General features: G+C 36.5%; 1 protein-coding gene across 7 annotated transcripts in view; it reads left to right on the top strand.

Moving 5' to 3' along the window:
- The window catches only part of BDP1 (BDP1 general transcription factor IIIB subunit), an 88,511-nt gene that overhangs the window by 47,660 nt on the left and 15,080 nt on the right, over positions 1–25,771 (top strand). For 5 of the 7 annotated variants that reach the window (XR_009519000.1, XM_060009343.1, XM_060009342.1 and 2 more), the window contains exons 22-34: positions 669–805; positions 2,635–2,836; positions 3,094–3,284; positions 4,116–4,503; positions 8,924–9,049; positions 13,639–13,675; positions 14,159–14,251; positions 15,555–15,777; positions 16,130–16,281; positions 21,733–21,883; positions 22,092–22,272; positions 24,431–24,485; positions 24,876–25,053. Coding sequence is in view for 6 of the 7 variants with exons in the window: in XM_060009343.1 (XP_059865326.1) it covers positions 669–805; positions 2,635–2,836; positions 3,094–3,284; positions 4,116–4,503; positions 8,924–9,049; positions 13,639–13,675; positions 14,159–14,251; positions 15,555–15,777; positions 16,130–16,281; positions 21,733–21,883; positions 22,092–22,272; positions 24,431–24,485; positions 24,876–25,053 (2,114 nt within the window). In the remaining variant the exon portion in view is untranslated. Of the gene's footprint in view, positions 1–668; positions 806–2,634; positions 2,837–3,093; positions 3,285–4,115; positions 4,504–8,923; positions 9,050–13,638; positions 13,676–14,158; positions 14,252–15,554; positions 15,778–16,129; positions 16,282–21,732; positions 21,884–22,091; positions 22,273–24,430; positions 24,486–24,875; positions 25,054–25,771 lie in introns of those variants that run through there. The other 2 variants (XM_060009344.1, XM_060009346.1) reach the window with 2 other exon arrangements.

The raw sequence follows: 25,771 nt of genomic DNA, 5'->3' as shown, positions 1-25,771 counted from the left end.
CCCCCCCCCCAAATTAAAAATACACATTGAACTTTTTGGGAGGGAGGTTCACAACAGATGGTTATTGTAGTTTTTAAAGCATTATGTGAACATATTACTGCAGTAATCTTTGAAACTTTCTCTGTGAATAGGAAATTTTGTTTTGGGCAGCAAAACATGAACATTGCATACTCAAGTTTGAGACTTCATTTTAAAAAATTAAATACCTTTCTTTTTTATTATTAATTAATTTATTTATCGCTGTGTTGGGTCTTCGTTGTTGCGCATGGACTTTCTTTAGTTGCAGCGAGCAGGGGCTACTCTTTGTTGTTGTGCACGGGTTTCTCATTGCGGTGGCTTCTCTTGTTGTGGAGCATTGGGCTCTAGGCGCATGGGCTTCAGTAGTTGTGGCACACGGGCTCAGTAGTTGTGGCTCGCGGGCTCAGTAGTTGTGGCTCACAGGCTGTAGAGTGCAGGCTCAGTAGTTGTGGCACATGGGCTTAGTTGCTCCGCGGCATGTGGGATCTTCCTGGACCAGGGATTGAACCCGTGTCTCCTGCATTGGCAGGTGGATTCTTAACTACTGTGCCACCAGGGAAGTCCCTAAATACCTTTCTTAATGATTAAAATATTTTAGGAGGTATGTTCTGTTGTTAAAAAAAAAAAACTAATATAGTTTTGCATTTCAGCCAAATTCTCAAATTGCAATGGAAATTGAAGTTGTATCCTCCAAAGTTTCAGAAGGCAGAATGTATGAAAACCAGAGTCACGTTCTTTTAGAAAACCTTCATGTTAACAAAATAAATGTTTCAGATGAAAAGACGAGGTGAGTTTGCTTTTAATCAGAAAAGCATAAAACTTTTCAAAGATAAAGGTTGGATATTTGAATAATCGATTTTATGTAATTTCACATTTAGTAAGTTTTATGAAAGAAAAAAGTAATTATGAAACTAGAATAGTTTAAATCTGCTGAACAGCAAAGGGGGCCAGTGTGAAACAGGGGAAGAGAGGAAGAGTCGTAGATATATGACAGGTAAAGCCTGAGTGGGGGTAGCGCAGATTATGTAGGATCATTCTAAGGATTTTGAGTTTTACTCTAATTGAGCCTTTAAAGACCAGTGACCTTTGAGGTCAGCTTTTCCTAATGCCTTCATTTATAATTGACTTTATGAATCTGGAGGATTTAAATGGCTTGCTCAAAGTAACATTGGCAGTTTAGTTTTTAAACTTAAGCTTTCAGGATTTATGACTTTAAGACTAGCAAATTCCTATAGTTTATAGGCAGAGCTTCCTGAAAGAAACTTTACATGTTTCAAGAGATTTTATGCTCAGCCTTTGCATTTTTAATGAGCAAGATCTAACTTTCAAATTTCCTGTATAGAAACCCATTACTCACCCACCCCTCTTTTTAAAATCTTTTCTGTTTATGAAGTTTATTCAAGCTTTTAGCTTTATCATGACTGATACTTCCTTCAGAGTATATATTCTGCATACTTTTAAGTTAGCTTATTCTTATGTCCAGCAGTTTCTTACCCCGTTTTAACCCCAGTAGCACATTGAGCTTATATATATGTGTATATATATATATATAATATATATATAATATATATATATATTATTCTTAAGTACCATTGTAGAATCACACTTGATTGTAAGTAGCTTATACTTAAGTTAAATATAACATGTTTTCCCAAATACATTAGCCTACACTGGAATGTATTAACCAGCATCATTACTATGTTAGAACTTCCTGTGAACTTCCTTGGTATTTCACTGCTGGAAGAACTTAGCAGGATTGGAACATTTGGAAATGTAACTAACTACTTTCTCTTGTAGGTAATTTATTACAAATATTACTTAAGATTAGTCTTTAATACAGATCTTTCAGAGAACTTATGATCGATACTTACCCAATTTTTCTTTATAAGTATCCAGATTTATATTAGTTTTAAACTTGCTAATTCAGATCCTTGCCAGTTATTAAATATTTTCCAGGAAACCTTAAGGCAGCTGTTTGTGTTGCCTTGGGAGCTATGGCTACTGTATTGAATGTTAAAACCGTGTCTTTCTCTGATTTGGCAGATACAAACCTTGTCTTTCTCTGATTTGGCAGATATATTGAGATCCTTATGACACTGTTGTCAATAAACACTTTTCTATGAAGTGACAGGCATGTGGTAGGAGAACAGACTCTAGCTTTCAAGCCTGCTCTTGAACAAGAAGGACCAGGGTTGTTGTGACCATTGTATATTTATTCATGCTTCAGAGCCCAGTTGAAGCATTTGTTTAAAGTGTCATTATGAAGTCCATCTTCAACTACTGACGTTTTTGTTTTGTATCTAGTTATTTCTCTGAAAATTACTTAAAGTAGCATACAACGACACACCAGAATCAATGAATGAAAGTAAAAAAAAGATTACATATTATTGTGAAAGTATTCCCCAGGCTATATAGAAAACGGAAGTTACAAAAGCTTCTGTGTTCTTTCTTTCATATCAGCATGTGTGGTTTCATTTTATATGTTTAGTTTTATAACCTATTTATATATAGTCCTTCGCACATAGAATTGGTTTGTGCCCAAAAATTGTTTAACAGCAGATACATCAACAGGAATTATGATTTTCGTTCTTCAACATGATTTGTATTTCATTCTAGACATGAACATAAAACGTATGTTTCTAGTCCACCACAAATGATAAGAAGCCAATTCCAAAAGGCTAAGCCAAATTTGGGAAGAGCACAAGGTAAGAAAGAGGAATCAGGCATAGGAACAGACAGAGCAGATCAGAGTAAGACAAGGAAGCCAGAAGATAATTTGCTGCAGCATGGAGATTCTGACACCCAGCTTCTTCCAAAAGTAAGTTTGAAAAAAATAATTTAGTAGTGGGCTCAATTTTATCAATATCATGAAGGAGAACATTAAAAAAATAGTTTTGCCTTTTGTACTGTAACTATTTTCATGAAAATTGATTGACTTTCCAATATTGTGAAAGTTTAGAAACCAGTCACTTGTGTATATGTGTGTAACCTTAGCGTTTTAGGCCAAACTACCAAACCAAATTACCATACAGATTGTTTCCATGGTCATATTAATTGTTTCTTCTCAAATTTAAGGGAAAAGCTGAGTTTCTTACATCTCTGGAGATTTCAGCAAGAAAAGGTTCTGTAGGTTCCAAGGAGATTGGTTTGGCAAAAAAAGATGCTCAATCAGAAGTTGGACCATCAGGAAGTGTTGGAGAGAAAACTGTAGGCAATAATTTTGTGTGTTCAGTTGTCGAAGAGCAGTATGTTAGTAAACCAGCAAGGTAAAGTTTTATTTAACAAGTACTTTCAGAATAGTAAATACAAGTAACTTATTCTTAATGGATGTCCTACTCTAACTTATTGATAGAGTAAAAAGATGGTTTGTTAACGGAAGTATTGGTTGTTTTTTATTGGCAGGTCTGTTTCTTTCCCACTTTTGATTTTTATTTACTAAAATTTCCTTTTTTTATGATCTTCTCAGAAAGATTTTTCTTTCCTACATTTAAAATTTCTGGGTGTTGAGTATATTAGACATGAGCAGAAGCCTGACGAAAGAGTAGTACATATGACCTAAATAACTAGGGTGCTGATTCAAATTGGAGTCACAAACACAAGTGAAGGGTACCTTTCTTCCACAGTTTTCAAGGAAAGTGGAAGGGACCCTAAGTTCTAAAAAATGTTGTTCTGTTGGATTTCCTCATTCTCCTTTTTTCTTTTGACCTAATCTGTTTACCCAATAGGATAAACCGTATCACTTTTTGGTCTCATATTCTGTATTTATTGGTCCAGTGTTCTTGATCCCATTTTCTTCTAACAATTTCCAGTGTCGTATTTCATCACCACTTAAATAGCAAGGGGGCAAAATGGCTCAGAATTTAAAACATACTGTGAAAAATTTGTAGGTAGATAACTAATATTTAACTTCGAGTGAGAAACTAAATCCTAACAGTAAATTCCGTTCATTCTTGTCGTAGCATTAGTGTTTGATAGAATGGGTGGCAGGCATTTTATATTAATGGCTTGAATTGAGATTTCACTTTATAAGTTGGGTTTTCATTAAAATTATCCTTATGCATGTAATGACTATGTTGCTATTTTGATTAAACCTCCAGCTCTCCACAACTGCTAAAAGAATCAAATTATTCTAAAATTGCTGTGGATCGAAGAACAGCTCTCTCTTCTGCCTCTGAATGTAAGATAGATCGTAGTGAAAGGAGAATGCGTCGAAAGATTAAACCAAACGTCCCCAAAGGGCGTGGATCAAAACGAATTCGGAGTAAGACCTCTAAAAAGGAACCTAGAGCTTCTAAGCCTGTGCTGGTGACTCTTCGAGCTTCCCAGGAAGAAGACGAAGATGATGCGGAAGACTTTGAGTCTGACTATGAAGAAGAAAGCTATCATCTTGCTCCAGAAGAAGTAAACAAAGCTCCAGTGTTTGTACCTGTTGGTCTCAGATCTCCTGAACCGGTTTCTGCTCAGATTGAAGAAACCATGGAAGAGGTAGTTTGAATTTTGAATCCTTGGAACTTTATCTTACTTGTTTTTTGCTTTCAATGGATCATTATCTCTTCTCTTAGTGATTATTAGGATTTGAAGATTATTAGAGTAATTTGTTTGGGGCCTGCTGCATAGCCTAGGAAATCAGTAGAAATAGGCTTGTGTGATCTCCTCTGTTTACTCAGCCCCTGCAACCCAGGCCCAGCACAAGGTAATCAGTATAACAATACTGAGAGAAATCTAATTTCACTTGTATCTGGGGGCTACTTAATTTCCTTTCTGGTTAATTTTTTAAAAAAACAAAAAACTTGGCAGATGTTTTCTATTAACTCTTTGTGGTAAGCTCAAGTTAAGCTCTGGTTGGTAGAGAAGGTAGAAGGGACATATTTCTTTCTCTTTCTCTCTGTCTCTTTTTTTAAAATAAATTTATTTATTTTGTTTACTTTATTTTTGGCTGCGTTGGGTCTTCATTGCAGTGCATGAGCTTCTCATTGCGGTGGCTTCTCTTGTGGAGCACGGGCTCTAGGTGCGCGGGCTCTAGAGCGCAGGCTCAGTAGTTGTTGCGCACAGGCCCAGTTGCTCCTTGGCATGTGGGATCTTCCCGGATCAGGTCTTGAACCTGCGTCCCCTGCATTGGCAGGTGGATTCTTAACCACTGAGCCACCAAGGAAGCCCTCTCTCTTTTTTTTTTTTTTTCTCTCTTTTTTTAATTGTGGTAAATTACAGGTAACATAAAATTTACCGTCTTAGCCGTTTTAGAGCCTGCAGTTCAGTGGCATTAAGTGCGTCCATCCACAGAACTTTTTTTCATCTTGAAAAACTACAACTCTGTACCTATTAAACAATAATTCTGATTATTCCCTCCTCTCTAGCCTGTGGCAACCACTTACTCTAGGTCCCTCATGTAAGTGGAATCATACAGCGTTTGTCCTTTTTGTGACTGGCTTATTTCACTTAGCATAATGCTTTCAAGGTTCATCTACACTGTAGCATATGTCAGGATGTCTCTTTTTTTTTTTTTTTCCTGGCTGCATTGGGTCTTCTTTTGGCTGCACACGGGCTTTCTCTAGTTGCGGTGAGCAGGGGCTACTCTTGTGGCAGTGTGCGGGCTTCTCATTGCGGTGGCTTCTCTTGTGGAGCACGGGCTCTAGGCACGCAGGCTTCAATAGTTGCAGCACGTGTGCTCAGTTGTGGTGCGTGGGCTCTAGGGTGCGTGGGCTTCAGTAGTTGTAGCGCACGGGCTCAGTAGTTGTGGCTCGTGGGCTGTAGAGCGCAGGCTCAGTAATTGTGGTGCACAGGCTTAGTTGCTCTGAGGCATGTGGAATCTTCCCAGACCAGGGATTGAACCTGTGTCCCCTGCATCGGCAGGCAGATTCTTAACCACTGTGCCACCAGGGAAGTCCAGGATGTCCTTTTTAAGGGCTAAATAATATTCCATTCAGTATATACAGTACCACATTTTGTTTATTCTTCTGTCAGTGGACAGTTGGGTTGCTTCCAACTTTTGGCTATTATGAAGAACACTGCTATGTACATGGGTATACAAATATCTCTTCTAATCCCTGCTGTCAATTCTGCAAGTGGAAATGCTGGATAATACAGTAAATTGTAAATCAATGTTTAATTTTTTGAGCAACCCCCATACTGTTTTCCATAGCAGCTGCCTTATTCTACCATCTTATCAATAGTGTACGAGGGTTCTAATGTCTCCACATCCTTACCAACACTTGTTTTTTCTGGTTTTTTTTTTTTTTTTTGATAGTAGTCATCCTAATGGGTTTGAGGTAGAGGAACATATTACTTCAACTTACTTTTTTTTTGCGGTACGTGGGCCTCTCACTGTTGTGGCCTCTCCCGTTGCGGAGCACAGGCTCCGGACGCACAGGCTCAGCGGCCATGGCTCACGGGCCCAGCCTCTCTGCGGCATGTGGGATCTTCCCGGACCGGGGCACGAACCCGTGTCCCCTGCATCGGCAGGCGGACTCTCAACCACTGCGCCACCAGGGAAGCCTGTCAACTTACTTTATTATGAAAGCTCCTTACTCTTTTGCCTCTTGGTCTAACTTTGTAACTTCAAAGTTTTCTGTTCTGCCTCAATTTTCAGTAACTTATTTTGGTTATAGAGCATCATATCTGATTCAGTTTTGTATTCATGGTAGATTCAAAAGCCATTTGAATTACAAATAGAATTCCAAACTCACCTTTTTTTATTCATTGTTAATAATACCATGCTAAATGTTATAAAGTTAGTTGGAATGGTTGAAGCTAAATAAAAATGATGTGAAGTGGTTTCTTGTAATTAAAGTTCAAAGTAAAGATAATGAATTTAAATTTTGGTTGAAACCAAGAAAAGGTAAAAGGAAAGTTAATTTTGTGCAAGCACGGCTGGTTACCACTGCATGAAAATTCATTTAGCTATATGTTTTGTATTTTACAGTTTCTTTGGGTGAAAGGCAAATTCCTCGTGAAAACTAATACTAGAAATTAACTTCTGAAAATCAGGTTCTAGGATATATCCCTGAATTAATACAGAATGCCTTCCTTTTTTTAAAAATTTATTTTATTTATTTAGGCTGTGTTGGGTCTTCGTTGCTGTGCGCAGGATTTCTCTAGTTGCGGAGAGCGGGAGCTACTCTTTGTTGCGGTGTGCGGGCTTCTCATTGCAGTGGCTTCTCTTGCTGTGGAGCACGGGCTCTAGGCACACGGGCTTCAGTAGCTGTGGCACGTGGCCTCAGTAGTTGTGGCACATGGACCCTAGAGCACAGGCTCAGTAGTTGTGGCACATGGGCTTAGTGGCTCTGCGGCATATGGGATCTTCCCAGACCAGGGCTTGAACCCGTGTCCCCTGCATTGGCAAGCGGATTCTTAGCCACTACGCCACCAGGGAAGCCCCACAGAATGCCTTCTTAAATAGCATTGATTATAATAATTGAGCAAGGAAAGCTTAAATTGTATTCTTAATGGCCAGTTTACTAAGGCAGGGAAATTTGTTTATATGTTAGAATATGTCCCCTTTAAAAAGCGTTGAAATGCAATGGCATATTATTAAATCATAAAGGGATCTAAAATATTGATATATACTTCAACATGAACCTTGAAAACATTATGCTAAGTGAAAGAAACCAGTTAACAAAAAAATCGCATATTATATGATTCCATTAATATGAAATGTCCAAAATAGGAAAATCTGTAGAGACAGAAAGTAGATCAATGGTTGCTTAGGGATTTGGAGATGAGGAGTTAAAGGAGTAGGTATAGGGTTTCTTTTTTCAAGTGATGAAAATGTTCTAAAAGTAACTATGTTGATGGTTGCACGTATCTGTGCTTCCATCACCAAAAAACATTGAATTATACAATTTAAATGGGTGAATTGTATGGAATGTAAATTATATCTAGATAAAGCTGTTAAAAACATAAAGCTTTGAAACTGTGTAGTGCTTACAGAACCAACTTTCAGTTACCTAGAATATTCCCATTATCCCCCCAATCCCAGCTTTTCAGAAAATATTTTGTCTTTTCAAATCACTCGAACTTTTAAAATTCATCCCAGGCCTATAGGATATTAGCAAAGATTTTTCTCTGATTGCATCTGAGCAGACAGACACAGAACACATAGGTGTTACTATAATAAACGTCTCAAAGGAAGATTTTCAAACTTGACTGCTCAGTTCCTACTGAATCACAGTCTTTTATACTCATCTCTCTGTTAATAAGGGAATAGAAGCCAGACTCCCTTGTTTATAGTCTAGGAGATAAATGTTAGTGTTTTTAACCCCCAGACTGTAGGGATCTTTGAAATAAGCCTGCTAAATGAAGAGTAAATGTGAGTGGACTCGTTATTTTACATGGCCATTCATCGCTATGAAGAATCATACAGGTTTTGGGGTTGTGGGAGAGAGTAATTGCCTTGGTGGGTCATGTGTACGATAAATCTTTTTAAGTGCTTTCAACTCATCTCTATGATAGCACTTGGAGCAGTGTATGGTTGGTTACATGTCTGTGTTTCTTAGATCGTGAGTTCCTTGCAGGCAGGGACTGACTTGTCTTATTGAGCTTTGTATTCTTGTACCTGTAGCCCTCTAGTTTTTAGGAAGCGTTTCATAAATGTTGACAGACTGATGAGAGAAACTGTGGGAAATTTGGGACAAACTGGGGATAATGGAAAATGCAATGCTAGGTACTAAGTAGATTAGCTCTGGAAGTTTTGCTTATTGTTTGTAAGAATCACAGACGCCTCAAAAACATTAAATGTTTCACTTTTGCCAAGTTGATGTCAATCAGTTTAAGAATTACTATATTTCAGTTTTTTAAATCATGTATAAATGTGAATTCTTTCTTCAGTTTAATATTTTATTTTATGATTCATTTTGTTTTTCTGTGATGGTATGCCAAAATGAAATAATGAAACTTTTCATTTTGACAGCTTGAAATACCCATGAATATCCCAGATGTAGGATGCATAGCTGTTGTTGAACATCAGCTCTCATCAAACATAGATTTGACTACTGAGGAAATGAAACAAGAAGAAAATCTGAATGCATTATCAGTTGTAAGCATCCATTTTAATATGTTTTGTCTTTAATTCTTTGTTTACTTTTAAAAGACTAAGTTTATTTTGAAAGCTTTAGGTTTACAGATGGTTCTTAACTAGTATGATAGAAATTATTCTATTATTTCTAGGAGCTGTAAGTATGAATGGTAGAAACTAGTGAATAATTCATAGATTTTTATATTTGACTTGAAAAGCATAGATTCCTGTGTGTGGGCGTAGCTCAATATCTTCATAGACTTATGTTAAAATTCTGATGCATTAAATATATACTAAATGTAAATTATTTAAAACATATTTAGTTGCCTTTTGCTTGGCACTCTTCCTTATTTAGTTGGTATTTATCTTGTTTTTGTAAATGAAGAGTTACAACTTTTTCAAAAACAGTTTTATTAAGATACAGTTCATACACTATACAGTTAATTCATTTAAAGTATATGATTCAATGGCTTTTAGTGTATTTACAGCTATATGCACAATTTTAGAACATTTCCATCACCTCAGAAAGAAGTCTTATGCCCAGTGGCAGTTGTTCCCCTTTTTGCTTCCAGCCTTCCCCAGGCCTAGGCAACCAATGATCTACTTTTTGTCTCTATAGATTTCTCTATTCTGGAGATATACACGCAGTATGGTCCTTTGTGCCTGGTTTCTTTCACTTAGTCTAGTGTTTTCAAGGTTCATTCATGTTGTAGCATGTATCAGTACTTCATTCCTCTTTGTGGTCAAATCATATTCCATATGAATATACTACATTTCCTTTATTCATTCATCTGTTCATGGACATATAGGTTGTTTCCATCTTTTGGCCATTATAAGTAATGCTGCTATAAACATTTGTGTACAAGTTTCTGTATGGACATGTGTTTTCATTTCTCTTGGGTACATTTCTAGGAGTGTAATTGCTGTGTCATATGGTAACTTTGTTTAATCCTTTGAGGAACTAGCAAACTGCTTTCCAAAGCTGCTGCACCGTTTTATATTTCCACCAGCAGCGTATGAGGGTTCCAATTTCTTCACATCCTGACAATATTTATTTGATTTTTTGGATCTAACCATCCTAGTAGGTGTGAAATGGTACCTCATTATGGTTTTGATTTGCATTCCCTATTGATTAATGATGTTGAGCATCTTTTCACGTGCTTTTATTGGCCATTTTTATGTCTTCTTTGGAGAAACGTCTATTTTGAGTCTTTGCCCATTTAAAAATTTTTTTGGTCTATTTGTCTTTTTTTTATTGAGTTGTAAGAATTTTTTTATATTCTGGATACAAGCTCCTAATCGTATATGTGATTTTCAGATATTTTCTCACATTCTGTGGGTTGTCTTTTCATTTTCTTGATGGTTTCCTTTAGAGCAGGGGTCCCCAACCCCTGGGCCGTGGACTGGTACAGGTCCGCGGACTGGTACAGGTCCACGGCCTGTTAGGAACCGGGCCGCACAGCAGGAGGTGAGCGAGTGAAGCTTCACCTGCCGCTCCCCATCGCTCCCCATCACTTTCATTACCACCTGAACCATCCGCCCTCCTCCCCCATCCATGGAAAAATTGTCTTCCACGAAACCGGTCCCTGATGCCATGAAGGTTGCGGACCACTGCTTTAGAGTACTTGGACTTCATTTATCTATTTTTTTCTTTTGTTGCTCATGCTTTTGTTGTCATATGTAAGAATCCTTTCCCAAAGCCAAGGTCCTGAAGATTTACTCCTGTTTTCCATTTAAGTCTTTAATCCATTTTGAGTTATTTTTTTTTTTTTTTTTGGCCACGCCACACAGCTTGCGGGATCTTAGTTCTCCGACCAGGGACTGAACCCGGGCCCCCAGCAGTGGAAGCACCAAGCGCCAACTGTTGGACTGCCAGGGAATTCTCCCCATTTTGAGTTAATTATTTATATGGTGTGAGATTAGAGTCCCACTTCATTCTTTTGCATATGACTATCTAGTTGTTGCACCATTTCTTTGAAAAAACTGTTCTTTCCCTATTGAATTGTCTTTTATTTTTGTCAAAACTTCGTTGGCTGCAGATATGTGGACTCTCAATTCTATTCCATTGATTTATTTGTCTGTCTTTATGCTGGTGAGGCTCTATTGATTTGTTGCTTTGTAATAAGTTTTGGAATTAATAAGTGTAAGTCATCCTATTTCATTCTGTTTTTAGGATTGTTTTGGCTATCATAGGTCCCTTGCAATTCCATATGAATTTTGAAATCAACTTGTCAGTTTCTACAAAGACATCAGCTGAGATTCTGGTTGGGATTGCATTGAATCTGTAGATCAGTTGGGGGAGCAGGTGTTGCCCTCTTAACAATGTTCGAGTCTTTCAGTCAATGAACATGGGATATTTTCCCATTTACTTAGCTTTTCTTTGATTTCTTTCAACAGTGTTTTGTAGTTTTCACAGTATGAGCTTTGCATTTCCTTAACTTCATTTTCAAGTATATTGTTGTTTTTGATGCTATTGTGAATGGAATTGTTTCCTTAATTTCATTTTTGGTTTGTTTATTGCAAGTTTATAGGAATACATTTGATTTTTGTATATTGGTCTTGTGTCCTGCAACTTTGCTGGACTCATTTATTAGTTCTAATAGTTTAGTGGATTCCTTAGGATTTTCTACATATAAGATCATGGCCTATGTGAATAGAGATAGTTTTACTTCTGTCTTTCTGTATTACTTTTGTAGGGCTGCTGTAACAAAGTACCACGAACTGGGTGGCTTAAAACCACAGAAATTTATTCTGTCATAGTTCTAGAGGCTAGAATTCCAAAATCAAGATGCCCCTGGTGATGGGTGCTTCTGGTGGCTCTGAGGTAGAAATCATCTTGGGCCTTTCTCTTACCTTCTGGCACTTGCTGGCATTCCTTGTCATTCGTTGGCTTGTGGCAACACAAGGTCAACCTTTGCCTCCATTGCCACATGGTGTTGTCCCTGTATGTGTGTCTGTGTTTCTTTTCTTATAAGGACACCAGTCTTATTGGAGTAAGGCTAACTCTAATCCACTATAACCTCATCTTCACTTGATGACACCTAGGAAGACCCTATTTCCAAATAAGGTCACCTTCACAGTACTGGGGGTTAAGACTTCAACATATCTTTCTGAAAGACATAATTCAGTTTATAACACATTCCAGTCTGGATGTCTTTTATTTCTTTTCTTGCCTAATTACCCTGTCTAGAACTCCAGTACAATGTTGAATAAAAGTAGGGGAAAGCATCCAGTCTTTCATCATTAAGTTTGATGTTAGATGTGGTTTTTTTCATAGATGCCCTTTTTCAAATTGAAAAAGTTCCATTCTGTTCCTAGTTTGTGTGAGTGTTTAATCATGAAAGAGTGTTGGAATTTGTCATATGCTTTTTCTGCATCTCTTGAGATGATCATGTAATTGTCTTTTATTGTATTGATATGATGTATTACATTGATTGAATTTTGGATGTTAAACCAAAAGTTGCATTCCTGGGATAAATTCTACTTAGTCATGTCATATAATTTTTTTTTTGGATATTTATTTATTTTCTTTATTTTTTTGGCTGTGTCAGGTCTTCGTTGTGGCACATGGGCTCCAAGGTGCGTGGGCTCCATAGTTTGTGGCACGGGGACTCTCTTGTTGAGGCACGTGAGCCCAGTAGTTGTGGCATGCGGTCTTAGTTGCCCCGCGAAATGTGGGATCTTAGTTCCCCGGCCAGGGATCGAACCCCCGTCCCCTGCATTGGAAGGTGGATTCTTTACCACTGGACCACCAGGGAAGTCCCCATGGCATATAATTTTTATATGTTGTTGGATTCAGTTTGCTAGTATTTTATTGAGGATTCTTTTGTCCATATTCATAATAGATACAGGCCTATTATCTTTGATGAATCTGACACCAGGTTCTTGTGGTATTAGGAGCTGAAAGCCCTCCAAATGGGGCCTTCGGGGAGAAGGGACCCTGTTTTCCTGGCCGCAGCAGTCTGAGGTGGAGTCTACCTCACTGAGCTGGAAGGAGGGAGAGAGCAGTCTTAGCTCAAATACCACAGACTTTCACCTTTGTTACTGAATTTTCAACAATTTTATCGAATATATGTGCATCTTACGCCCTTAGGACCATTTCCAGAGGCTTTAAATGGTGGTTCTTTAATAAATTTTACCAGTTTCATTGGGGAGAGGGTCAGCAGAGCTCCTCATGCTGTCATGCTGGACATAGATCCTATAACTTCTTAATTTATTAAAATTCATTTAATTTTTAAGCCACCTAGTAGTGTAAAAAATTTGTGATATTGTTCAGACCTTGGTTTCCATTGAGTCAAAACTAGCAGCAGATGTGACTAAAGTTGAAGGATTATGAAATTGAAGAAGTAAGAAAGGCAGATGCTTGTTGCATATGATTAGAATTAAAATTTGCATATAATACAAGCAAAAGGTAAAAGAAGGAGCAAGAGATGAAAATATTTGGCTTTTAAATGATTTCTGTTCTTGTTTATGAAATTTTATGAATAATTATAAATTTCCACTCCACTGTAACCAAAAGCATAGAAAGACCTGTAAAATGTAGTGCTTTGAGATATGGAACATGTGTTTGGGAAAATACCTAAGCTATTACTTTTCTTTTCTTCTTTTAGGAAATGACCACAGGTGAACATTCCCAAGCTGAAACAGGTAACTGTTAATAAGGAAACAGCTAAAAATACTTGGTTAACACCAACGAACAGAGTGATTTAATAGTGGTGGTAATTAGTAAATGAGTCAGTTTGCTGGAGAATTGAATGAAAAGATCCAGCAGTTTGAATATATTATCTCTAGGAGAAATTTGGGTTCTTGGAATGCTACTTTAGAGAGTGATTAAATGTTTGATAAAGAAGTATTTATTTTCTCTGATTTGCACAGATGTCTTTCCTTTGAAGGTATTAAGTTATTTAACGAGAAGGAGGCATTTTCAGTGAGTAAAAGTCAGCAGTTGATGCTCTATTTATAGTATGTAAGCTGAATGAAACACTACCCTAGTAAGGGATTAGTGGTATGGAGGGTTTTGAAACTTGTTACTAGAGGATAAACACCTAAATTAAAATTCTTTTCTAAGCAACCAAACATAAATTTCCCAATTCATTTTTCTATTTTAATGTTGATCTGGTTTTTCACAAGGTACCAGCGATGGAAGCACTGAAGCTGCCATAACTTTACTTACAATGGGAGGTCTGGTGTTGCAGTCAGAGATCAGTCCAGAACAGAGTGATGGTAAGAATAAAAGATAAGTCCTACCAAAAAAAGAAACCTTTAAAATCCAACTTTTAAGAAATATACCCATATTTGAATATTAAGTGAATATCTGCCTTTTACATTTGAAGTTGGCATCACTGTGTTATTTTTCCGGAAAAGGTAATATGTATGCATTGATCCATCCTACTTACTACTTACTTAGCCCTCTAATGGCCTCCATTTCCATATAGTGCACTGGGTTTATTAAGGATAATTTGTATTTGTAGAATAGTTAATCTAGTGAATCCGCTACCTTTATCATCGTAAACATCATCGGCTAACTGAACTCCTTGACCACTGATCTCTTCACACATGTTTCTTTAGTGAAGGAGCCACTGCTTTAGATAGTCTTCACAATTACATGACAGTCAAATACAGTATGAAGGGGCAAGATTAGTTATTGAGATAATTTAGACTATTGAGATAGTTTAGACTATTCTGTTAGTTTGGACTGAGCCAAAAAATATGTCAACCCACACTCTTAGTATTTTATTTTCGGCTATGGCCTTTACTATCAAAGTACCTTCTACTTTACATTAAATGGATAATCATGTTACTTATAATCCTGTTAATCATTTTAACTGCTGATGAGTGACCTGCCATTTGTTTTAAGTGTCAGATTTCTTGGCCCATAACTATATATTTATCAGGAAAGTCTCTGATTTGCGTTCCCTATAGGGCTCCTTTTTCAATGGCAGAGTATCGCATTGTAGCCTGTCACAAATATCTAGAATGTAAAATACAGGTTTTAAAAAATTATAAATGAAGATAATCCTATCTGGAAATTCATCTGAGGTTATATAGTTACTGAAAGTAACAAAAAGATTTATTTTTAATTATAATAACAGAAAAGTTTCAGTCTATAAGAATTATTAAACTTAGCACATGTCAAATCTCTGGCATGAAATATGAGGTCATAAATTTAAACTTGGAGCCAAAAAGAGCAGACTTTAAAAATAACATAGTTTCTCAAATGTGTTTTACCCATTTTATCATTCTGCTAGTCCTCTCCTAATGAATTGAATAAATCTTTAACACATTGTTTACTCAAAAAAAAAAAAAAAATTAGGGAATTCCCTGGCGGTCCAGTGGTTAAGACTCCCTGCTTCCACTGAAGAGGGCACGGGTTCAATCCCTGGTTGGGGAACTAAAATCCTGCATGCCACGTGGTGCGGCCAGAAATAAAAATAACAGAATTTTACCGTTGCTGCATGTTGAAGGATTTATTTGGACATCTGTTTGTATTTGGTCAATTTTAATTTTCTGTTTTTTTCTGCAATAGGAGTATGTGTACTTCCTGATGTTCATTCAAGCGATAAAAGCCATATTCCTTTTTGCCCAGATAATACAAATCTCAAAATTGTTCATGAATGTCAGGAACCTTCTTCACCTATCCGTAGTGCATCTCCATCAGTAGAAGAAAACAAGATTATATTGGATGAACAAAGTACTAAAGAAGAAATTGGTTTAATGGAAGAAGTAAAGGAAAACTCTATATCATCCAGGTTTATTTTGCTTTATTAAACTATTATTTTTTTTGAGTTTTACAAAATAAATTAGTGTTCAATTAATAAATATATAAACCAACCATCAATTTGACCAATAGCTTTGAGTAACAAATAAATGTAAGGTGGGCAGTGCTGATTTTTCACCCTTTAAAGTAAGGTTTAGCAGATTTTGATTTTAGTTTAATGGTTTGCATATTAAAATTACCACAATGGGTGTTTTAAGCATTATTGAAACAGTTTTATGTAAATATAGTCCCAGTTTTACAGACATGGTCCAGATTCTTACACAGAATCCTGAGAGAATTCTTACACAGTTGATTAATTTCTCTTTCTTCCCATCTCTTTCTAGGACAACTTCAGAAGTGACCAATAATTTGAGAATGAGAAGTAGATTTGCCAAGCCTAAGCCAAATCTTAAGAAAATTTTAGGGACCAGCAGGTTTGGTGCTCATCGGGAAGTTCCCAGTTTGTTTGTAACTAAAGAAGTGGAAATTCAAAGAGGTAAACTTTATTGTTCCCCTGAAAGTTACAAAATTACTTTGACCCAAGAAATTTCATTAGCATTTCAAATGGAATATTCAGTTGTTACAATTATTTTAACTATTAAAAAGTTAAAACATACAGAAAGTAGAATGAGCTATAAAATAAATACCCATAAACCCGCCAACTAGTTTCACTAATTATTACCCTTTCACTATATTTACTTGATCAAACTTTCTCTTCATATATATTTTTTTCTGTATGTGTTTATACATGAATACTCAAGCAAACATCTCTTAGGCATACATTGCATGTGGCAAAAAATAAGACAGTACCCAAAAGTCAAAAATTTTAAAACCTCCCTCTTCCTTGGTTCCCAGCCCCTAATCCCATTTCCAGTATCAGTTTTTATTGTAGACTTCTAAAAATGTTTTATACACATATGCATCTAAATAAGGGTGTGTGTATATACACACAAGCACCCATATATATACATACACACATACATATATATGTATACACATGTATATTCCTTTCAGCAAGAACAAAAATATATGTATACTATATCATATATACTATTCAGCACTTCTTAAAAATAACAATTTTATTGAGATAATTCACATACCATAGAATTCACCCATTTAAAGTGTACAAATCAGGATTTCCCTGGTGGTCCGGTGGTTAGGACTCTGCGCTTCCACTGCAGGGAAACGGGTTCGATCCCTGGTCAGGGAACTAAGATCCCATAAACTGTACTGAGTGGCCAAAAAAAAAGGAAAAAAAAAGTGTACAATTCAATGGTTAGTATATTCAACTTTTGAGTATTATAAATAATGCTGCTAAGAACAGTCATTATAAGTTTTTGTTTGGACATATATTTTTATTTCTCTTGAGTTTATACCTACAAGTAGAATTGTTGGGTCATGTGGTAATTCTGTGTTTAACCTTTTGAGGAACTGCCAAACTGTTACAAAAGTGGCTGCACCATTTTATATTTTCACCAACAATCGGTGAGGGTTTCAGTTTCTCTGCATCCTCCCAGACACTTGTTATTATTTGTCTCTTTGAGTATAGCTATCCTAGTGGGTGTGAAGTGCTATCTCATTGTGTGTGTGTGTGTGTGTGTGTGTGTGTGTGTGTGTGTGTGTGTGTGTTTTAATTGGGGTATAATTGCTTTACAATGTTGTGTTAGTTTTTGTTGTACAACGAAGTGAATCAGCTATATGTATACATATATCCCCTTCCTCTTGGACCTCCCTCCCACCCACCCACCCCCATCCCACCCATCTAGGTCACCACAGAGCACCGAGCTGAGCTCCCTGCACTATATAGCAGGTTCCCACTAGCTATCTGTTTTACGCATGGTAGTGTATATATGTCAGTCCCAATCTCCCAATTCATCCTACTCCCCCTTGCCCCCCCCGTCCATGTCCACACGTCCGTCCATTCTCTACATCTGTGTCTCCATTCCTGCCCTGCAAATAGGTTCATCAGTACCATTTTTCTAGATTCCATGTATATGTATTAAATTATACAATATTTTTCTCTTTCTGACTTACTTCACTCTGTATGACAGATTCTGGGTCCACCCACATCTCTACAAATGACCCAATTTCGTTCCTTTTTATGGCTGAGTAATATACCACTGTATATATGTACCACATCTTCTTTGTCCATGCATCTGTTCATGGGCATTTATGTTACTTCCATGCCCTGTCTATTGTAAATAGTGCTGCAATGAACATTGGGGTGCATGTGTCTTTTTGGATTATGGTTTTCTCAGGGTATATGTCCAGTAGTGGGATTGTTGGGTTGTACTGTAGTTCTATTTTTAGTTTTTTAGGGAACCTCCATACTGTTCTTCATAGTGGCTGTATCAATTTACATTCCCACCAACAGAGCAAGAGAGTTCCCTTTTCTCCACACCCTCTCCAGCATTTACTGTTTGTAGATTTTTTGATAATGGCCATTCTGACCGGTGTGAGGTGATACCCCATTGTAGTTTTGATCTGCATTTCTCTAATAATTAGTGATGTTGAGCATCTTTTTATGTGCCTCTTGGCCATTGTATGTCTTCTTTGGAGAAATGCCTATTTAGGTCTTCCGCCCATTTTTTGATTGGGTTGTTTGTTTTTTTTTGATACTGAGCTTTATGAGCTGTTAGTATATTTTGGAGATTAATCCCTTGTCAGTTGCTTCGTTTGCAAATATTTTCTCCCTTTCAGAGGGTTGTCTTTCTGTCTCGTTTATGGTTTCCTTTGCTGTGCAAAAGCCTTTAAGTTTAATTAGGTCCCATTTGTTTATTTTTGTTTTTATAGTCATTACTATAGGAGGTGGGTCAAAAAAGATCTTGCTGTGATTTATCTCAAAGAGTGTTCTTCCTGTGTTTTCCTCTAAGAGTTTTATAGTGTCTGGTTTTACATTTAGGACTTTAATCCATTTTGAGTTTATTTTTGTGTATGGTGTTAGGGAGTATTCTAATTTCATTCTTTTACATGTATCTGTCCAGTTTTCCCAGCACCACTTATTGAGGAGACTGTCTTTTCTCCATTGTATAGTCTCGCCTACTTTGTCATAGATTAGGTAACCATAGGTGTGTTGGTTCATCTCTGGGCTTTCTATCCTGTACCATTGATCTATATTTCTGTTTTTGTGCCAGTACCATACTGTCTTGATTATTGTAGCTTTGTAGTATAGTCGGAAGTCAGGGAGCCTGTTTCTTCTAGCTCCGTTTTTCTTTTTGAAGATTGCTTTGACTATTTGGGGTCTTTTGTGTTACCATATAAATTGTAAAATGTTTTGTTCTAATTCTCTGAAAAATGCCATTGGTAATTTGCTAGGGATTGCATTGAATCTGTAGATTGCTTTGGGTAGTATAGTTATTTTGACAATATTTATTCTTCCAATCCAAGAACATGGTATATCTCTCTGTTTGTGTCATTTTTGATTTCTTTCATCAGTGTCTTAATAGTTTTCTGAGTACAGGTCTTTACCTCCTTAGGTAGGCTTATTCCTAGGTATTTTATTCTTTTCGTTGCAGTGGTAAATGGGATTGTTTCCTTAATTTCTCTTTCTGATCTTTTGTTGTTAGTGTATAGGAATGCAAGAGATTTCTGTGCATTAATTTTGTATCCTGCAGCTTTACCACATTCATTGATTAGCTCTAGTAGTTTTCTGGTGGCATCTTTAGGATGCTCTATGTATAGTATCATGTCATCTGCAAACAGTGACAGTTTTACTTCTTCTTTTCCAATTTGAATTCCTTCTCTTTCTTTTTCTTCTCTGATTGCCATGGCTAGGACTTCCAAAACTATGTTGAATAGTAGTGGTGAGAGTGGACATCCTTGTCTTGGTCCTGATCTTAGAGGAAATGCTTTCAGTTTTTCATTGAGAATGATGTTTGCTGTGGGTTTGTCATATATGGCCTTTATTATGTTGAGGTAGGTTCCCTCTATGCCCACTTTCTGGAGAGTTTTTATCATAAATGGGTGTTGAATTTTGTCAAAAGCTTTTTCTGTATCTCATGAGATGATCATATGGTTTTTATTCTTCAGTTTGTTAATATGGTGTATCACATTGATTTATTTGCATATATTGAAGAATCCTTGCATCCCTGGGATAAATCCCACCTGATCATGGTGGATGATCCTTTTAATGTGTTGTTGGATTCTGTCTGCTAGTATTTTGTTGAGGATTTTTGCGTCTATGTTCCATCAGTGATACTGGCCTGTAATTTTCTTTTTTTGTGATATCTTTGTCTGGTTTTGGTATCAGGGTGATGGTGGCTTTGTAGAATGAGCTTGGGAGTGTTCCTTCCTCTGCAATTTTTTGGAAGAGTTTGAGAAGGATGGGTGTTAGCTCTTCTCCAAATGTTTGATAGAATTTGCCTGTGAAGCCATGTGGTCCTGGACTTTCGTTTGTTGGAAGATTTTTAATTGAAGTTTCAATTTCATTACTTGTGATTGGTCTATTTATATTTTCTGTTTCTTCCTGGTTCAGTCTTGGAAGCTTGTACCTTTCTAAGAATTTGTCCATTTCTTCCAAGTTGTCCATTTTATTGGCATATAGTTGTTTGTAGTAGTCTCTTATGATCCTTTGTATTTCTGCCGTGTCTCATTGTGGTTTTGATTTGCATTTCCCTGTTCACTAATGATGTTGAGTATCTTTTTATGTGCTTATTTGCATATCTTCTTTAGAGAAATGACTCTCAAGATCTATGCTCATTTTATTTTATTTTTTAAGATTTTTTTTTTTTTGATGTGGATCATTTTTAAAGTCTTTATTGAGGGCTTTCCTGGTGGCGCAGTGGTTGAGAGTCCGCCTGCCGATGCAGGGGACGCGGGTTCGCCCCGGTCCGGGAGGATCCCGCATGCCACGGAGCGGCTGGACCCGTGAGCCATGGCCGCTGAGCCTGCGTGTCCAGAGCCTGTGCTCCGCAATGGGAGAGGCCACAACAGTGAGAGGCCTGCATACCGCAAAAAAAAAAAAAAAAAAAAAGTCTTTATTGAATTTGTTACAGTATTGCTTCTGTTTTGGTTTTTTTTTTTTTGGCTGTGAGGCATGTGGGATCTTAGCTCCCCAACCAGGGATCAAACCCGTACTCCCTGTGTTAGAAGGCAGAGTATTAACCACTGAACCGCAAGGGAAGTCCCTATGCTCATTTTAGAATTGAGTTATTTGTCTTTTTATTATTGAGTTCTTTATATGTTAGTGCTGTTTTTAAAGATTACTATATTGAAAAAAAATCTTTCCATATGATTGCATAGTGCTCTTCATTTTTTCAATAGCCTCACTATATTTTCCATGTCCCCTCCCTGCCAAGGTCCCAAGGGTACTAGTGGGAGCAGGAAAAGCAGTGTAAGTGGTAGGCTGCCTAGATTATATTCAACCCCATATGTAGAAGATCTGGATGGTTAGCATCGTCTTTTCCCTGTTTTGGGGTTCTTGATCTCTGGGATTTTCTTTTAGCCAACAATTCCTGTGGTTCAATTAGTTAATTCATTACTTTGGCTTGATCGGTACCCGGAAGGTCTCTCAGTGTGCAGACCCCAGTTACCTCTTTTATACAGACGTCATTTTCTTCCGCTTTTTGACATTATTCATTACAGAACAGCTCCCTCCCCAACACTTCCCCCAAGGTGGAACCAGCCAGGCCTCATGTGTACCCACCTCTAAACCTCTTCTGTATATGAGTTTCTTATTATACTGCTATTACAGTGAAGTAGAGATACAATAGCTGTGGCTGCCAGGAGTGAAATATGTGCAGTGCAGACTCGTTAATTATCTCATTTATGTTAAAAAGTGTAATTGACCCAGACCACCTTTTTGCCATGTGAATAAGCTTGCTTTTTGGATTAAGGGAAGTTTGGAAGAGCCACTATGTAGTGATCTTTGAAAACAGAATATGTTTCTAATATGGAGATTTTGACTTTACTATTTTGGGCTATATTTTAAATGTATTTTTTATTTAAGAAACTGAGAAAAATGCTTCTAAAGGGAGAGAATTAGAAGATAAAAACCTTGAATCAGTTACAACAGCAGAGAGTAAGGAGCAGAGCAAATTGGCATCTGTACACGGTATTGAAGAAACCAGTATTTCACAAGAAGCACGCCTAACTGGAAGGTAAAAGAGCAAAGATATTCTGGGATTTGATTTATATTCTTTGTCAACTATAGGCATAAGCAGTAGCTGTAAGAATTTGTTCGGTTGCATTAAATCTATCTTAAAAGTTTGAAAACCATTAAATTAGATGAACTTTGACATACCTAGCTCTAAACATAGTTCTGTGGTTGTCTCCGTGATTTCAGATACATACTAATCTGTCTTTCAGAGATGAAGATGAAGAAGGGAGGTCTGCAGAGGTTCAGCTGTCTTCAGTTGCTCCTGTTGTTTCCTCTGAGTCAAGGCCCCACACACTTGATTTGGGTGTGGATCTTGGTGAGAGTTCTGTCGAAGAGCCCCTGGGAAAGGACTCTAACGGAGACAGTGTGCTTATACTTCATGTGCCGGAGGTAAAAGAATGTAAAATATAACGGGGTGGCCAGCTGTTTATTCCTTATTTAAAACGTTAAGTTCTAATTTACACACAATAAACTTTATCCTTTTTAGTGTTCAGTTCTACAGATTTTCATAAACATTTATAATCATATAACCAATACATGAACAATTCCATCACTCCCCAACTTTTCCAGGGTCCTTTTTAGTTACTCCTTCTCTCCACCCCCCACCCCTGACAACCGTTGATCTTTTTTCTTTCCCTATAATTTTGCCTTTGCAAGAATGTATTGAATATGTTTTTATTCTCTGGAACATAGAGATAAAATAACCAATACCTAGCTTTGCTGTAAAAGCTTTGAAAAAGGAAGTGTTTTGTACAGGGAGAACTCTTGCTTCTTAGCCCCTGGATCTGAGAAGTTCATTCTCAGAGCAAGTGTTTATTGAGATGTTGTGTGTGCAATACTATGTGAGATACTTGGAACACAACCTTGTGAGGAACAGGTGAGTAAATGAATGGTTAAACTCAGTCTGATAGGTGTTATGAAAGAGAGTTGTGTGAGACTCAGTTGGAGTGGCCCTCAACCCACTCCAGCGAAACTAATCTGGTGGGGGCAGTGGGCGGAGCCCAGGCATTAGCTTTTTTTTTTTTTTTTTTTTAAAGTTCCCCAGCTTATTCTAATGTGCATCCAGCACTGAGCAAATCCTTGATCTGGAAGAACAAGTATGAATTAGCCAGTTACAGGGAGAGGAACATGTACAAAGAACAAGTGTGAAACAGTATGACATGCTCAGTAGCTATGTATAAGTATAAGTAGCTATGAGTGGAATATAAATGAAGAAAGTGCTTAGAGATGAAGTTAGGTAGCCTGGGGACAGATCATAAAATGAATTTTTATGGCTTGCTAAGGAGTTTGGGTTACATCCAAAGTTATAGGATTTTCCCCTACCACCCAACTTTTTAATTTTTACTTTTTATTTTGAAATAATTTCAAATTTAGAGAAAAGTTGCAAGAATCTTACATAGAAATCTGTTAACATTTTGCCTCATTTGCGTGCATACCTAGCTCTAAACATTATTTTCTCTCTGTGTTGCTCTCCATCTTGGTAGGTACTTTAAAACAACTAAACCATCTGAAAGTAAGTTGTAGACATGAGTCTTCACCCACAAATACTCCAGCTTGTATCTAAGACCAAGGACGTTCTCTTACAGAAAAATGACAATACTATTACCACACTCAGTATTACCATACTACCTAGCATTGATTTGATAATAATGTGTAATATACAGTTGCAATCAAACCTCTTACAGTGCATTTAGCTGTCATTTCTTCTTACTTTTTTAATCTTGAGTAGTCCTCTTGCCCTTTTTCCTCTTTTCTGTACTTGACATTTTAGAAGAGTCCAAGTTAGTCTATAATCTGGATTTCTTTTACTGCTTCCTCCTTATTAGATTCAGGTTAAACGTTTTTTTGCAAGAGTACTACATAGGTGATGTTTTGCTCTTCTTTTGCATCATATCAGGGGACACATAATGTTGGTTTGTCCCATTATTGGTGTTGCTGACTGATCACTTGGGTAGAATGGTACCTACCAGTTTTCTCCATTATAATTGCATCTTTTCCACTTAGTAAGTAATTTAGTACGCATTGATGATTCTTGCCTGAGTCAATTACTGACATTATTGGTTGCAAAGTGAAAGTTTTAAGATCTTAAGTAGTAGAGAATTACAATTGGAATTGCATTTTACAGAAAACAATGTTTACAGTTTTGTGGAAAACAGATCGGAGGGAGCCATGCTGGGGGCAAGGAGACCAGTTTGCTTCCATATACATGTCACCTACTAATGGTACAGTGGCTGCTGTGATGGGGATAGAGAGAAGGTTGAAGTGTTTGGATCTCCCTTTTCTGTTACTTCAAAAATCATTTCATAGCCTACACGTATTTAACAATTTAGTCATAATTCCCTTGTGTATATATATGTGTTTATTTAAAGGAATCAAAATTCTATTGGTACAACTAAAAGTTTCAAAACACTTGAAAAATTCTGTATATAGGTTAGATAAGTTGTTGACTTTTGAAACAATAACTGTTCATAGTATCACATTGTCAGGAAAACTTTTTAAAACTGAGATTTGGTCAACCTCACTCTTTCATTTTAATTTTTTATGGCAGTGTAGTATTCCAGAAGTCCAACAAGAGAATATAAACAATCCTCAAGACCTAACAGGTATGATAATCTGCTTCAGTAGAGTCTTAGAACCTAATATTATGTTTTTTATTGCCCATTTGACTATGGAAAAACAAAGCAGTTTTTGTTGGTCTATGATGGCCTTAAATTTAAAAAAACAAAAAAACTTGAAGTATTTTGTATATAAGTTTTGTTATTCAGAATTATAAATCTTAAAAAAAAAGGAATTATAAATTTTCTCCATAGTGAATCATCTTTATCCTTTACAAAATTTTTATTTATTTGTTTCTTGAGGGGTATAATTTAGTTTTTTATTCTTCGGGATAAGTTGTCATGAGACTTTTTAGAAGTGAAATAAATTAATGATTTTCTGTCATTTCATGGTTCAGCTTTTCATTACTAACTTTTAAACTTTGATAATGAATCTAGTTGCTAATGTACATCAAGAAGGTGAGGATGAACAAGCATTCATTTTAACTCTGGTGGAAATCCCAACCAATGCAGTAGAAGAATTTGCTGATACCACTATGCAGTTAATGCCAAACCCTTTACTGCCAGCCCCCATATTGGTCAAATCAGTGAATACAGAGGAAAGGGGGGACATGAGGTAATGAATCAACTAAACTGTTTTTGCTACGGGGAAGGGGTGCTTTATGAATTGAATAGTATTGATTGAACAAGCCATTCACCAACATTATTTGTAATTGTCATGGAGATCTTATTTAGTAATTATGTGGTAAATTAGAGAAGAAATTACTGATTTTATATCTGATAAAGATGCCATTTAAATGTATAATATAATACTTCTGTATGAAACTTTTGGTATTTTAAGTATTTTGAAAGCTAAAAAAATTTAGCAGTCTGAATCATAAAATAGCATCTGTTAAAGGTTACTTTGTATACATTTATATATTTTTAAAATTCTGAAATAAATATACATTCACAGAAAGTTGCAAAAATAGTACAAAGGATACATTTTAAAATATTTTTGATATTTATTTTAATTCTTTGCTGTAGAATTCTTAAGTTGTATTTTAATAGTCATTGGTTAAGATGCTTTATTGTCTATCAAGTAACATTAGAAATTGAAGCCTTTTATATTAGGAAGAGACATTTTAGACTAAAATTTAGCTTTACTGACAAAGAAAACATTATTTTTATGCCTCAGATTTAATTCAATATTATGGAACTTAGGTTGTGAGTTTGTAAGTATGAATGGAGCTCAAAACTAACATTTTTGTGGCCATGGCCACGTATATATTAGTTACTTTGAAGTTTTTTGGCAGTTTTCATTGGAATAGCTCAGGCTTTAACCTCATAAAATA

This window comes from Delphinus delphis, chromosome 3 (assembly GCF_949987515.2).
Source record: "Delphinus delphis chromosome 3, mDelDel1.2, whole genome shotgun sequence".
Taxonomy (NCBI): domain Eukaryota; kingdom Metazoa; phylum Chordata; class Mammalia; order Artiodactyla; family Delphinidae; genus Delphinus; species Delphinus delphis.
Note: the sequence above shows the minus strand (reverse complement) of the source record. Positions and strands in the feature narration are given on the sequence as shown.